At 43.0% G+C, this 15,213-nt stretch overlaps 1 protein-coding gene across 2 annotated transcripts in view; it reads left to right on the top strand.

Annotated features, from left to right (window-relative positions):
- The window catches only part of ZFYVE9 (zinc finger FYVE-type containing 9), a 62,727-nt gene that overhangs the window by 44,042 nt on the left and 3,472 nt on the right, over positions 1-15,213 (top strand). For both annotated transcript variants that reach the window (XM_037404914.1, XM_037404913.1), the window contains exons 11-17: positions 4,305-4,529; positions 7,000-7,082; positions 7,821-7,925; positions 10,519-10,669; positions 12,137-12,217; positions 13,594-13,756; positions 14,847-14,952. In XM_037404914.1, the coding sequence (XP_037260811.1) occupies positions 4,305-4,529; positions 7,000-7,082; positions 7,821-7,925; positions 10,519-10,669; positions 12,137-12,217; positions 13,594-13,756; positions 14,847-14,952 (914 nt within the window). The remainder of the gene's footprint in view (positions 1-4,304; positions 4,530-6,999; positions 7,083-7,820; positions 7,926-10,518; positions 10,670-12,136; positions 12,218-13,593; positions 13,757-14,846; positions 14,953-15,213) is intronic.

Raw genomic sequence — 15,213 nt, 5'->3', positions numbered from 1 at the left:
TAGTGACTGGGTTTGTATTGCTTTTCTGAAGACTGTGTGCTCATTTGCTCTTGAAGAAAATCCATCTGGCAAGATTGCTCCCAGCTGAATATTGCTTTGCATCTCTTGCAACAGAACCGAAATGCTTGGGTTTTCAGGATGCTGGCATGGGGTTGGGTACTTGGCAGTTCTTGGTTGTTAGCGATGGCAGTGGAATGAGGCTGGGCAGATGCAGCTAACTTCCCCAAGCCACGTATGTATGCCTTCCCTGAGACTGGGTGCTAATACCAGCTTCTTGCCCTGGGATTAACCAAAAGATATGAAGCATAAAATTAGGAATTTATCCTCACTGGTTTTGGCAAAAGCACCTAGCTGGCTTTGCCACATATTGAGGGCAATAAACAAATGTAGGAATCTTCCTTTTCTTTACTTTTCCTGGTATGAACTATTTTATTTAAGTCCAGAACAGATTACCAAACTGATACACAAAGTACATTGTTCATCAGAGGAAGATACTTAAGTGAAGAATTCAAAACAGCATGGATCATGACTGAAGAGAAATTCACGTCAGTGGATAAAAGGATTTTTTTAAAGGGCTTTATAGAGCTGTTTAGGATTTAAAGTCAAGGGTAAGCCAGCATAATTGAGAAGAAAATAAGTATTGACCTCCTGCAGAGCTGCTTTAGATGCATCATGCACACTTAAGGCACTTCCTAAATAATGTCAAATGTCTGATGGCAAGTGCAGGAAATTAGTATAAGGAAAGGCACCTTTTTGTTCGCTGTGAGACTACCTCTTTAAAAAGAAAGCTGTGATATTTTGTAAATTACATTACATGCTTTCTTTGGAAGGTTTTTCTGACAGCTAAACTTTCTCTATAGGCTTCTGAAACACAGTTCTATGCTTAAAATGTGTAATGGTGCAGTGGGTTGGGTTTGACTATGTCACGCTGGTAATAGCAACTTATGAGTGGGGCCTTGGCTTGGAACCTTCAAAGATGTGGCAGGAGGGGCTAACAACCCCTGATCAGTGCAGAAATGTTTGTGGGACAAGCCCAAAGCCCAGAGAGGCTTTTTAACTTCTGTTTGCTGGTTGAAAAAGGCACTGGAGAGGAGTGCAGGAAAACACATGCTTGATTCTCCTCATGCTCTCCACATAGCAGGCTCTTGCATGCTCTTATATGAATTGCGGCACAACTACCTAATCCCCCTAGTCTGTCCTCTTAACAGTGGTAACCTATTGGAGCTTGCACTGTGTGAGCTCTTGTGTCAGGAGGAGTGATTTATAATGCTGTGGTTTATGGTAGCAAAGTGCTGAAGAGCTGAGTTGCAGATTCCACTCTGAGGTTGGTTTTTTTCATGTTTCCGTTGGCTGAAAAAAATTCTTGTTAAGGCATCCCAAGTGTGTGAGTCTTGAAGCTCCATCTCCTGAAACGGAAAAAATAAGTAGTCGTCCCCTTCTGCTGCAGCGCTTGGCAACAGTCACAAGTGGAAATGTCTGATTGCTTTGTCATCCCAGTGGGCAGTACCACACGTCTCAGAACGGTACAGTATTGTACAGCTTCACTTTGCTAGCCTCTTTCACACAGAAAATACTTCAGAAAAGGGTGCAGAATTTAATTCAGTTTAGCAGTTCACATGCTTCATACATTTGAAGGTTAGAAAGGATTATTATGGTCATGTCTCTGGAACAGAGAACCTCACCAAGTAATTTTGCTGTCGGGCCTGTTTGGGTAAGAACAGATGGGAGGGGAGAAAGGAAGTGTAGATGAAGAAGAGGAGACTAGGGAGGGTAGGTGGGAATTGCAAAAGCAAGTGAACGGAGTTGAGATAGAAAGGTGGCAGCAGCTATTTTATGTAAGTGGAAATCTTTTTCATGAACACCAATTGATACATAGGTTTGCAGTCACCAGCAAGACCCCTGAGTTGGTGCATTAGCGGTGTATGCACTGCGCCGGCAATAGTGTTACAGCACAGGCTGACGGAGAAACGTGTTTGCACGTGGGCAGGATCAATGATTCTCAGCAGCTGACAACATTTGATGTGGCTCTATTAATCATGTTAGTCCTGCAGTTTGACCAGTAGCTACTTTTCATCAAGTACACTCAGCTAAGCATTGCATAAATTGTAGCCACTGTGGGAGTTCTGGAATTTGATCGGGGTGATGGTGTCAGCTCTGGCTTGTGTGTATCTGTAAAATTACAAATCAGCTTCGCAGGGTAGCGGCCAGCTATGAATGGACCGCACCCAGCCATGGGGTGCCTGGGCTGTTGAAGCCTGACGCTTTTTAACACAGAACTTGAACTTCGTTTGTGCCAGCACCTTTATGGGTACAGAAAAAAAAATAAATCTGCTAAGGTGCTCACAAATCTGAATAGCAAGGAAACCCCTGAACGTGGAGTATAAAAGGAGCCGTTTGTTTATAGACCTGCCAGTAGCTGTGTTTCAAGCTGGAGATCCAAAGGTCATGTGAAGGCAGCAAGCAGTAGGTGGTGATGGTTGTGCCAAGGTGGTCTGGAGGGACACAAAGTAGCATGGCCACATCTCTGGAGTGGGGGCAGGAATAGCTGTGTTACTTTCACGGTGGTGCTGGTTTTAGGGAGAGTTGGTGTGACTGGGGGCTTTCGTAGAGTAACTGACAGACTTGAAAGGACTCGTTGGTTAACTTTTCCTTTGCTGGCCAAAACTATACCTGCTGTATGTATTTTTCTCGCATTTGTAAATGCTTACGTGCAATTTTTAGGCTGTTTTGCAGTATAAAAATAGACAAGGCTGAACTTGAAGATCATACTTGTATTACTGAGGATGTCAAAGTTACACTTCTGTGACTCGTGTTTTTACTTACTTAAAACCCAATGTTTGTGTGTCCGTGTGTGTCTCCTGTGTGTAAAAGGGAAAACCCCTGCAGCTGCTGTGCAGTCGATGTGCATGTCTCCAACATGCACATCCCTGCCTTCAGTTCAAATATAAACACTCCATTCTGAGACGGTGGAGAAAGAGGAAAAACTCCTACTTAGCAGTCTCTGTCTGCAGGTGGGAAGGCCTGGGATTACTGCAGAAGCCCAGGAGGTCTGCATGAGTACCTTGAACCCCCATGGTTCCTCATGAGCAGTGTGATCAACCACACTGCGCTCTCTGAAATTACTGGTGGTTTTCTTTGAGAGCAAATCAGCACTATTAATATTCACATCTTCCTATGGAGAATTGTGATCATCTATTCTGTACGCTATTTGCATGCTGCTGTTGTCATTTGATAAAAGAAATAATGATAAAACCACATCATGGTTCTTTGCTTTAATATTAAATACTGTGTTGGATGCTATAATAATCTAATCAACATTCAGATTCATTCAGCCATTCCAGTGTAAACATTTTTGGAAATTAAGAGCATCAAAGAGTAGAACTGAGTAAAAATTAGTGATGGCTCTCCCTTGTGTCGTCTCTCGGTTGCATTTTACATGAAGTATACTAATTAAATAAACACTCTTTTGTATAATTCTTAAAATTACTCAGATCTTCAATATGGGTCTGAGCAGGCACCCCAGTGGTTTGCCCAAATGGAGGGACAACCAGTGGGCATTAATTGTTTGACCAGGTGCACATCCCTCCTTTAGTCGCAGCTGGATCTGTAAGTTTAGTTCAGTCGACAGCAGCTTCTGCAGTGGAACCCCCTTGAATATCTGGGAGACACTGAAAACAGCCTTTCTTTGGGTGCTTTTGTAGTGGTAGGGGGAGGTTGCAGGTACCACTTTAGCAGCAACGCTGGCCTGAGCTATCCTTCCTCTTCCCTGGCTATCCCTGGGATGCATCATCCCCTCCATTACGCTGTCTCTGCTACTTGAAACAGGCAGATCTTCACGAAACAGGCAGATCGCAGAAATGATTGAGGCTAGTCTCTCTCCCTGCTCCCCTGGGAGAGGTGGTAGGTCTTTGGTTGTACGTATTTTCCTGGTAACACTCTTGCAGGCATGGCTCAGTCAGTCAGGTACAGAAATGAAGGTATGCGTGCGTGTTCTTACAAAACTGACTTCCTACCAGGGATAGTCACTGAGTATGTGTCGCCAAAGGTGGATCAGCCAGAGATACCATGGCTTTGGTGGCTCTAGTCTACAGCAGTTACCCTGTAACATATTACCTGCTTTTGCACAGGAGGTAACCTGAGCCCCTGTGTGCAGCAAAGCATTGTTTCTTGTGTGATTAATAGACACAAATGCTTCAGGAAGCAAAGCGAGTTTAATATGGTTGTTCTTTTTTCCTTCTGAAAAACTTTTAAAATTCTTGGTATAATTCTCAATCCAGTGAAGTAACGAGCATTTTTGTTCATAGGTAACATTGTTGGCAACCTGGGACACTCCTTTTTCAGCCAGAGCTTCCTTGGAAGCAAAGAACATGGAGGGTTCTTGTACGTTGCAGCTACGTATCAGTCCCTGCAAGACCTGGTGCTCCCAACTCCACCATACTTGTTTGGCATCCTCATTCAGAAATGGGAGACTCCCTGGGCTAAAGTGTTCCCCATCCGGCTGATGCTGAGACTTGGAGCTGAATACAGACGTAAGTAACGTGCATTCTTTTAGCTGTGATTATTTCTGCAGGAGAATATGTTCTGGTTTAGAGCACACACACACGGAGCCCTACATTATTACCTGTCAAAGCCACACAAGCTTAAACGGGCAAGTAAAAATTGTGTTTCCTACCCACATTGCAGCCAGCTAACAGCACAGCAGTACTGAGGTTGTGATATGACCTACAGCATTTTTACAACTGTATTGGTTGATCAGAGAGATTTTTGTAGAGGCAAATCTAGTTCTGAGCAGCAGTCTGTAGTTCACTTAGTGACCTGAAAGAGAGTTATGTGCAGAAGAAGTCCTAACTACACCAGCTAAATCAGACAAGGGAAAGCTTTGAGATGCTAAAATAAAAGAATATTTTCTTTTAGGTTTTGAAGACCACGCTCGTTTTCCAGAGAATAACATTATGCATGTAGGGGCAGTTTGTTGCAAAAATTCTGTTGCAACTAGTAACAAATAGGCTGGAGAGTGTTTCAGCTGAACAAAATCTTAGCAGTTCACATGAAATTAGCAGAAAGTTAGACTAAAATCGCTTTCAAAAGACATTTGGCATCGCTAAAGCAAAGAGATTAGTGGAAGTCTGTCCACCGTGATAGGCCAAAAATTTGGTGTCTTGCTCATCTGCTGTTTTAATTGGCACATCTCATAAATCTGCATTACTATGGAAATTGTCTGCTGCTAATTTTTTTCCAAAAGTCTTCCAGAACTTTTTAACAAAACAAGTTTTAGAATATGCCTCATAGGGATTTGTAAATCTAATCTGTGATGTTTAGGGTGCATTGGGAAATTTTCATAAAATACCTTTGTTACCTGAGAGAAAAAAAGAAAATTTTCAAAATTTGCCTTCTGAGGATGAGGGAGGACATGAGGTTAAACTTATCCAAAGAAACAAGGTGTTAAAAGGTGTGCAAGTTTTCATGTGTCTCCATGAGATTTTTAAGTAGTGCATTTATTCCCATCAACATTTAGAAAAACAAAAATAGATGCTTGTATTTTGGATGTGGCATCTGTTTCTGAGCACAGAAACAAATGTTTTGATATTCACAAACACAAGTACCTGCTCTGAGTATGTTGGGAAGCTGGGGTTTGAATCATTCCTGTAGCTGTGGTCTGGATTTAGGCATATTCACTTGTGCTGTGACAGTTGTGACTGCAGGTCATTTCTTCAGGCCTCTCTTGGAAGGGGCTGCATTTGTGTCCCAGGTTTCCTTGGCTCCATCCTCTTTTCCGGTGGAGTTGTCAGATTTTGGCAATTTGTCCAGTACTGCTGGATGAGCAGCAGATCAGATGCCGGAGTCACTCGGGTTGCTAGATGTTCAGGAAACGTCTGCTGAGCATCTGCCGATCAGCCGTACAGCTCAAGCTCAGGGAATTCAGTGCATCTGGGATGTAGCTGCTGTACGTAGCCAGGGTGGCAGACGGGAAATTCAGCACTTCCTGGTGCCTCGGGGCACCGTGCACGAGCTGGGCGGCTGTATGGGGGTGTGTGGTGTGTAGGAGCTGTGATGCTTTCCAGATATCACATCAGTATGCAGAAGCTGGAGCTTATCAGGAGATCCTGGTGATGTTGTTCAAACCTGCTGAGCATTTTGCAGCCCCTCCTGACTACACTGGGAACTGTCAAGATGTGCGGCATTTTGGGAAATGGGGCAGAGTGTTTGCCTGAGGATAGTGAGGAACCTTCCTTCAAACATGCGTGTAGACAACCTTGGCATTGCACGTTACCGCATGAGTCATGTTTCAAGCACTGTTACAGCTTCTGCTGCAACATAATGTCACGCAGCCAGATCCATACACTACACTTGGAATTGCATCATAGATGTTTTACAAGTACGGCTAAGTCAGCCAAGGAATGCAGATATTTTGCATTGCTGACATACCATAAATGTCCTTCTAATTGTTTTTTTTACATAGTCCTGTAGAGAATCTGCCACATTCTTATGAAATCATGAAAACAGAAAATGAAATAATCTGTATTATCACTTGAATGTCACACTTGAATGTGCAGCCACAGTCAATGAATTTGAAATTAGCAGAATGAAATTAGCAGCCACAGAAGCTAAAGGCTTGTGATGCTATAGCGGAGAGCAGCAGGATGGTCATAAAAAAGGAAGCCATTTCCGAGAAGCAGCCTGAGAAAAACATTTAGAAAAGTTATCCTTGCAATCGGCATCCAGATCACTAGGTTCACTCTTGCAGTGTGGGACTTGTAAGCATTCCACATAATGCTTACCGTTTCTAGTGTGGCGGGCAAGGAGCCATGACACATGTGTAAGGTGCTTATAAAGTTAAACCCGTCTTCCTTTTGGCTTTTCAAACCCTGGTCGTCTTTATAGTCTCTTCTTTCGTGGCTGCTTACAATGCTCAACAGAGAAGATTGCATTTGAGTCTGTTTTTGCAGAAGCTCAGTATGTAAATTTCAATCTGATCTTTTCTGTTTTATTTTATCCTAGTTTATCCATGCCCACTTTTTAGCGTCAGATTTCGTAAGCCTTTGTTTGGAGAGACGGGACACACGATTATGAACCTTCTTGCAGTAAGTGCTGAGACTGCGTATGCATGTTCCATCGGTGTGAATGGATCAGTGTGGGGAGAGCTGTACTCCTGTTGCAGATAGTAGCTGGCAGGCTTAGAAGATGACAAGAGGAAACAGTGGGCATTTGGGTGAATTTGCCTGCTGTTACTGATAATGGATGTCAGCTTCCATCACCACAGGGAATTGTAACAAGGCACCCAAATCAGCGTCCAAAACCTGGCCGCCTGAGAACGTTTGGATCTTGAAACAAGGGTGTTAGTTGCTCTGATTCCTTTCTCAGAAGTGCTAGGTCATCAGTGTGCAGTCACAGCGCTCTGATTATAGAGTGCTTCAACTGAAGCAAAGTTATTAGCTCTTCCTACTTTGCTAATATTTTCAATATAGAAAATTCTCTTTGATGCATGATTTAATTTCACTGCTAGAAAAAGTAATAACTCTAGTAATGTAACAGAACACAGCAAATTTTCTTACATACAGTGATGACATTAAAGACTGGAGGATATTAATTTTGATGTAAGAAAATCGGTGAAATGACTGAAAGTCATAATGATGTTTTCTGATTTGTGTACTTCAATTATGCAGGTTACAAGCTGTGATGTCTCCATCCCTCCCTGCTTTTCAGTCCATCATTACAATTATTTTAATGGGCTAACTAGTAGTCACTCGGATAGTTATGAAACCTACGGTGTTAATGATGATCCTCATGCCTAACTTGAAAAAACTTGTTTTAATTACCAGGACTTCAGAAATTACCAGTACACACTGCCTGTGGTCCAAGGCTTAGTGGTTGATATGGAAGTCAGGAAAACCAGCATCAAAATTCCTAGCAACAGATACAATGAGGTAATGCTTGTAAGAGATACGTTTGTGTACAGTTTCTTTGTGATTGGATGACCTGGGATCTAAAGGGATTTAATTTTATTCGCTACCTCTAGGCAAAACTGCCTCAAAGGCAAATGATAAACGCATGATGCACACATCTTTTAGAAGTGAGTGAGGGTGGCTCCACAGGAAGAATACAATTCAGTTTAGTATTAATTAAACTCTTAAACTGTTTTTCTTCAGGTTTGTTAACTGTTTATGTATGAAGTGTAATACTGGTTTGACTTGAGCCAATAAGGTAACAAACATTACACTGGAGGTAAACCAGGAGGAAAAAGTGCATTAGTTTTTCTCATCTATGTTGTGTGTGCATACCCAAAGCATTTATTAGTATTTGTTGGATTGCTGCTTATTTTATGTAAAGTTTCTCTCAACATCTAAATTTTATACTTGACTTCCGGTGTGAGAAAATCAGTGAGCGTCTTTAGGTTTTAGTGCTCTTGAGAAAGCCGGGTGAGAAGGTATTTGATCAATAATGAAAGAGAACAGTGGAGACTGATTTTGTGTTCTGTCTGAAGAGGAGGGGTGTAACTTGGTGTTTTGAAACAGATTGGCAGTGGGGGTGAGAGCAAAGCTCCTGGGCAGAATAGTATTTGTAAAACTTCTTGTAATACCAGAGCAGAAATACAGCTTTACCTCAGGAGAGGATTTCCCTGTAAGAAGCATCTGAGTAAAATAACAGTGAGAATAAAGAAATAAATTGAAAAAAATGACAAAGTGAGGTTTAAACAAGATGAAACCGGTGAAGCAAGCAGATAAAGGATCTGTTAAAAGGTGTATTAGTTCTTGATGCAGCTGTGAGAATATGAAAAAGGTCAGTAAAATTTGCATGAATTAAATACGGGTTGGCACACGGGATGCAGTTCAGTAAGCGTTAGCTGGGCCTGGTGTTTGCAAGGGTGTCAGCTCCTCTTCTGTGTTAGACGCTGCACTAAGCTGCTTCGGTTCGCTTTCCAGCGTGAAGCAAGGATACGGCTTTTCAAATGGAGGAAGTGTTATTTATTTAACATTATTGCTTGCCATCCAGTTGAAAGGCTGAATTACTAGAAATTTTTCATGGGTTTAGTTTGAATTAAGATGAATTAAACCACAAGTTTTCTACTTTTTTTCCTCATGTAAAGCAGTATTTAATCAGAAAGAGCAACACTCAGGCTATCTAGAAAGTGAAAAGCTAATTTTAAACCTCATGCACAGAGTAACAAGTAAGTAACAAACACTAGTATATAGTTTTTCTGTTAAATACATACGTTTGTCTTTAAAATAATTTAAATTTTCTACAGCTTACAGTCATACTTAGTTGCTTGTTTAGGCCCTCCACAAAGGTGACTGGCATTTTTTAATCAGTTGCCATGTTACAAAGCACAGGTGCTATGTCCAGTTGTTTCTTGTTATGCTAAAGGCAACTGCTGGGCTCCATAAAGATGGCTGCTGCGGAGCTAAAATCCTGTTTCTGGAGCATGACATGATAAACTAGATAATGAAATACACTGTTGTCTGATGCAAAATCTTAATTAAGTTTCCTCCCCAAACATTACACCTGTGCACATTTGTCAATTGTGAGCATCGGCTAATGTTCCTGACACTATAATTAAGGTTTTATGTTAGACTGAGAGAGATAAATGTGTTGTGTGTAGCGTGCATGCTTATCAGCTACAGGAAGCGGAGGGTAGGATTATGAGAGCTATTACGAGATGTCAAATAATTCAGCATTTTCCTTCTCATCAGGGTTTTTACTGGGGGTGGGGTGTGTGCGTGTAATTATTTTGTCTTTTTATCTTTTAAGCAAACATATAATTTTTGGGTTTAAAACAAATTTCAGAGATAGATGACACCCTCAGTTTTCTTTTGGATTAAAAATCTCATAGTCTGAGCCTCCGTGAAGGGGAAGAGAAGGAAAGAAGCTGTATGATTTACAGGAGTGTTTTGTCAAGGCATGTAACTGAGTGTATGTTAGATGACAATTGGCAGAACTAAAGTGCAGATACATCACAAACATTTTTGGGTGCTTTTTGGAGGCCTTCTTTGCAAAGAATTAAAATTATTTCTGGATGTCTATGATTCAGATCTTTTTAAAAAAGTTTTCTGATTGGGAACATCGATCCCAATTTCACCAGTTCCTGCAGGTGAAGCACAGAGACACCGTGGCAGAACCAGGGTTAAATGCCACAGGTCTGAGTAGCACCGAGCTGCAGAGGCAGCATTTATGATTTATGGCATAAGCAACTGTATTTGTGTAAACAAGCCAGGTATTTCCTCCCAGTGTTTTTCTAATCCTTTTTTCCTGTGAATTTATTTTTTAAAAAGAGCTAGAGATAATAGCTTTTGCAACGATTTATCTTAATTACATAAAAGGTGGCACTTTAAAGCAGCTAGACAGTCCAAGACCTGAACTCTCTTTTCAAAAGCAGTTTGTGGTTCTGAGTGCTAAAATGTGACCTGAGAAGATGAGCAGTGTTGAGAAGCTCACTCTGTCCAATTAAACTGTTCCAAGAATCACCTATTTATGGTAGTGCTTGACAAACAGGTTAGAAATGGTAAACCTTTTTGTTTGCAGATGATGAAAGCCATGAACAAATCCAACGAGCATGTTCTAGCAGGGGGAGCGTGCTTCAATGAGAAAGCAGACTCACATCTGGTGTGTGTTCAGAACGATGACGGGAATTACCAGACGCAGGCCATCAGCATCCATAATCAGCCGAGGAAGGGTGAGAACATGGGTTCATGAGGAGGATGTTCCCTCCCGGCACTCTGCATGACTTCTGTGCCGTTTGTGTTACCGTTCCAGCGTGTGGCTTTGTGAATTGGTCAGAACTGGGTTTGCCTGCATTTAACCGAGTTTCTGTTAAGACATTCAGAGAAAATAATTCTGACTGCTGGTGTTCCTAAACAGGCAGCTTTGTGAGTTAGACATGCAACACAAGTAGTTAACATGTTGCTCTGTCTGCCCTTTACCCCTCTGGTGTTTTATTCCCTTTGTAGAATCCATGATCTCAGATGTCAGGTGGCATGCTGTACAGTTTGTGTCCTGTGTACAGTCCACATTGTGCTTCTCTTGGTCGATGGTGCTGTTCTGAATTTGTCTGAGAGTTGTTCTAGCGACTTCATAGATCAAGCAGACGTAAAATAAAGCACGTAACATCTTGCTTCCTTGTAAATATGGTAATACTGCTTGCACAATACAGCTCAGGACCTGCAGTGCTCTGGAGGTCATGGTGCTGTAAGTGACTTAGGCAACATCTCTGCATTAATAATGAGCGCTATTTGGCATTATTGGAGGCTACAGGTGAGGTTGTGGTTGCCTGTGCTTGACCTGTGCTATGGGAAAGGAGGAGGATTTGAGTTAGTATGAGATAAAGGTAAATAGGAATAACCAACAGCAGCAGCATTTTAATAATGCATCTTCAAGAAACTCCTCATGCTCACTTTAATTAGACCTCCTAATTTCCAGGCTTTATTTTTGTTAAAGTAGGCTGAAAGGCTGCAGCAGCGATGTGCTGAGAATTAAAATGTTGTAGTTTTGGGGAAAAATTCTGGCCAAAGACATTTATACAGTTGCCAAATAAGAACAAGCAAGACAGAGGCCAACTTCTGTTTTTGTTTTGCAAGTATCCCCAGTCAGTACTCCAGTGAGTATACTGGCATGGGATATCAGTCAGGACTGATGGTCTTATCCGACTTCTGTTCATTTTACATATGGGACAAGAAGAGGGATTTCCTGCAGGAATTTCATGATGCTTAGTGGTCATTTAAGAGGATTTTACTGTAAATAGGTGGCTTTGAGCAGTGGCCTTGCCAGTGGGTTGGTGATAGTGTGCTCCATAAACAGCTCGCTCACAATCTTCGCCAGCTGTGTGGGAACATTTAGAAGTTAATTATGTACATGGTTACCCTAAATTAGTAGTCCTGAAACTTAGAGGTGTATATGGGGAGAGTGAGAGTGAGCATTCGTTAAGGCTGACAAAACCTTTGTCCAGTTTAGAAAACGACTGGGTGATTTGCCCTTCCATATCCAAGGCGGTGATGTGCATTAAAGTCACCATAATTCTAAGCAGCATTTGTCCTGATTTAGATTAATCGCCTCTCTGGGTGACAGAGCTGTGATACCTGATTCCTGTGTAAGGTGTCGTTCTGATGAAAACCTCACTAAATCACCCCTGTTGTTGTTGTTGCAGTGACTGGTGCCAGCTTCTTTGTGTTCAGTGGAGCTTTAAAATCCTCTTCAGGCTACCTTGCCAAATCCAGTATAGTAGAAGGTAAGAACTGAACTGCTTGCTTAAAACGCACCGCTTCCCTCTTCAGACAGCTCACCTCTGTGCTTCTCAGGGCTCTGCGTTACACTTCGGGCATTTGAGTCATGCTGCTGCTTCAGTGTTACCCTATTTTTTAGCCACACACACACACACACACACACACCCCCCCGTTTCTTTTAATGAGGAGGAACTTGCACAGATGCTGTAGAACAGGGACAGAAGAAAATGAGGGTAAGATATGAAATACCTGGCTCGTGAGCCTGCTGTCTGTTTACTGGCTTGGGTTGAATGAGGAAAATGTGAGCCTAAGAAATATGGAATGGGTAATCCACTGACCAGGAGAGGAAACCCTGCTCAATTTCCTGTGTTCCCAAATAGCTCTGCATTATGCAAGATTATGGATGTGCATTGTTTATATGCTTGTATGTGGGCAGATGAGAACATGGCAAGTCGAGATTGTTGAGCTGGTACCTCTCTGATTTGGTTTGTTCTTCTTTTACCAGTTGTCATATCACAGAAATACATGCCGGCTGGAAGGCTGTGATGGCTTGTTAGCTCAGCTGCAGAACTCTGTAGTCCAACCTCACCGCAGAAGTGGCGGTGCAGACAGTACTGTTTTAAGTGTGCTCCTTGCATTTTGTGAGCGACGTACGCAAGAAGCCCACGCGTGCAGTCAGTTAGCACAGCTCCGCTGACAAGCAGGAACTCCTTAAGCTGCGCCAGCTTGAGAGCTTGCAGCTCTGTGCGCGTGCAGTCCGTGGGTGAGCGAGGGGTCACCCTGGGCTGAAAAGCAGCCGCCTCACTGTAAGTCTGTATGTGTGGGGCATTATACCATTTTCTGTGTCTAAAGTGGTGGTTTAGTCTAAGACAGAGGTACAGGTGGATTCAGGCCAGGCATCTGTACATTGGGGCTGTGCGTCATTCCGCAGTAATTCAGGCTGATGGAATTTAAACCCTGTACCTTTCGCCCCTGTCAGGCAAGCACCGACTTCCCAAAAACTGTCACCACTGGAGCGCTGCTTGCAGTGCCAACAGCGGTGATAGCTGAATGGAGGAGGGGCACGCAGGGCTTCTGCGGGTTGCCTAGAGCAGGTGTCAAGTTCTGAGGCAAACCGATGTGGCCACTGCTACAGCTGACTTCACCTGGCAGATGGACTTCACGTCACCCTTGTGCTTTCCCTTGTCACACTGCTCATCAGTGCTGCGTTTTAGGAATCCTGAGAGTTCAGAAATGGTCTTAGGTAGTGTTGCTCCCCTAGACACTTAAAAATAGCTGTTTAACCTTTCTGTTGCAAGAGGAAGGCTGTTGATTTCTTTTTCTATATAGGCTCTGTTCACTATTGCTTATCTTGGCCTACGAGGATTTCTTGTTTCCCCAGATGGAGTAATGGTCCAGATAACTGCTGAGAACATGGACTCGTTGAGGCAGGCCTTGAGAGAGATGAAAGACTTCACCATCACTTGTGGCAAAGTAGATGCTGAAGATCCTCAGGAACATGTTCATATTCAGTGGGTAGAAGATGATAAAAACTTTAGTAAGGGGTAAGTAGCAGAGCAATCACTTGACACTGAATGGTGACGGTTTGACTGTTTTTGCCAAAAATTTTAATTGATCTTGTAAGGTGCACCAGTCTTCAAATCAATAGGAATCACAAGTCTGTGCCTCTCTTTTGAGTGATAAGATGAAATTAAATGTAATGAAAATGGAATTCAGATACCAGAGCTTTGGGGCATCAATTTAGGAAGTTGTCAACGCTATGGATTTTTTGACATTGTGAATATGCAGTTATTGGAAACCACTGATCTGTCTCCAACACTCAGTGCTGAACCCTGCATATTGTGGCTACTTTGCTCTCTTGGTGTTTAGTTTGCATTAAGTAGTGCTGGAAATAAAATTGCTGAACATCGAGAGTATATTTGGACTCTTGATAGTTAAGCCAAAAGAAAGGTGTATATGGCAGCTTAAGTATTTATGGCAGTAAATCACTGTTGTGATAGGTAAAACATTTAAGGACTCAGCATGTAGAAAGGAGGATGTTTCTGTAGTTTCAGGCTTTCCAGGTCAGTCTTAGGTTCTGTAATTGAGTTCTGGGCTGTGTTTAGTAGTGTTTCAGGTACTGCTGGCCTACACTAAGGTTACCAATGAATAAAAATCCTATCTGGATAAACACCTCCTTGCTATGTTAGCACCTTACGAGATGTCAGCTCTGGTGCGAAGCTTTGTTGAAAACCTTCAGGAAGGTCCTTCCTGCACCTGGTTTGTGCCTGTTGACCAGGACAGGTGCCAGCGGTAGGGACAGCAGGGACGGTGCTGCCTCTCGGCTCTTCCACCCTGCTCAGCCTTGTAGGCCCGTTCCAGAAAGGCCGCTCTCTAGGAAGCTCCAGGCCCAGCACTGTCACCACACTTGGCAGCTGCATTCGACATCACCGGTTCCTTGGGCCACTTCTGGTCTGTGCCCCACGAAGCTGATGGGGTCCGTCGCTGTGTAGTCGCAGTTCAACTTGCAGAACGCTCGGTTATGAACAAACCTGCAGCAAGGCAGCTGGAGCGCTGAGGTGCAGTTCTCTCTGCAGCGGTCTCTGTTCATTCTTCTGCTAAGCTGGAACTTACCCCTCTCCCTCCCTTTGACAGTGTTGTAAGCCCTATTGATGGCAAATCGATGGAGTCTATAACAAGTGTGAAGATATTTCATGGCTCAGAGTACAAGGCAAACGGAAAGGTCATTCGGTGGACAGAGGTAAGTCAGCCAAATTATGCTGCACGTAAACCAGCACTTGGTGTTTTGGGATTGTAACTACAGCCTCGTCTTCCGTCGACCTGCTCTCCCTGCTCACCAAAATTAAAGCAGCAAATTCTCCAGAACAAACCTCTATTACCTTTCCTACTGGCAAGGAAAGGTTGGGTATGGTGTGTGCAGAATAAAACACCCCACCACTGATGGGCAGCTCTGGCCCCTACCACGACCAGCCTCTACAGCCTGCTCTGCATCAGCCACCTC

The sequence above is a fragment of the Falco rusticolus genome, chromosome 11 (assembly GCF_015220075.1).
Source record: "Falco rusticolus isolate bFalRus1 chromosome 11, bFalRus1.pri, whole genome shotgun sequence".
NCBI lineage: Eukaryota > Metazoa > Chordata > Aves > Falconiformes > Falconidae > Falco > Falco rusticolus.
The sequence above is the reverse complement of the archived record's forward strand: the minus strand, read 5'-3'. Positions and strand labels throughout refer to the sequence as shown.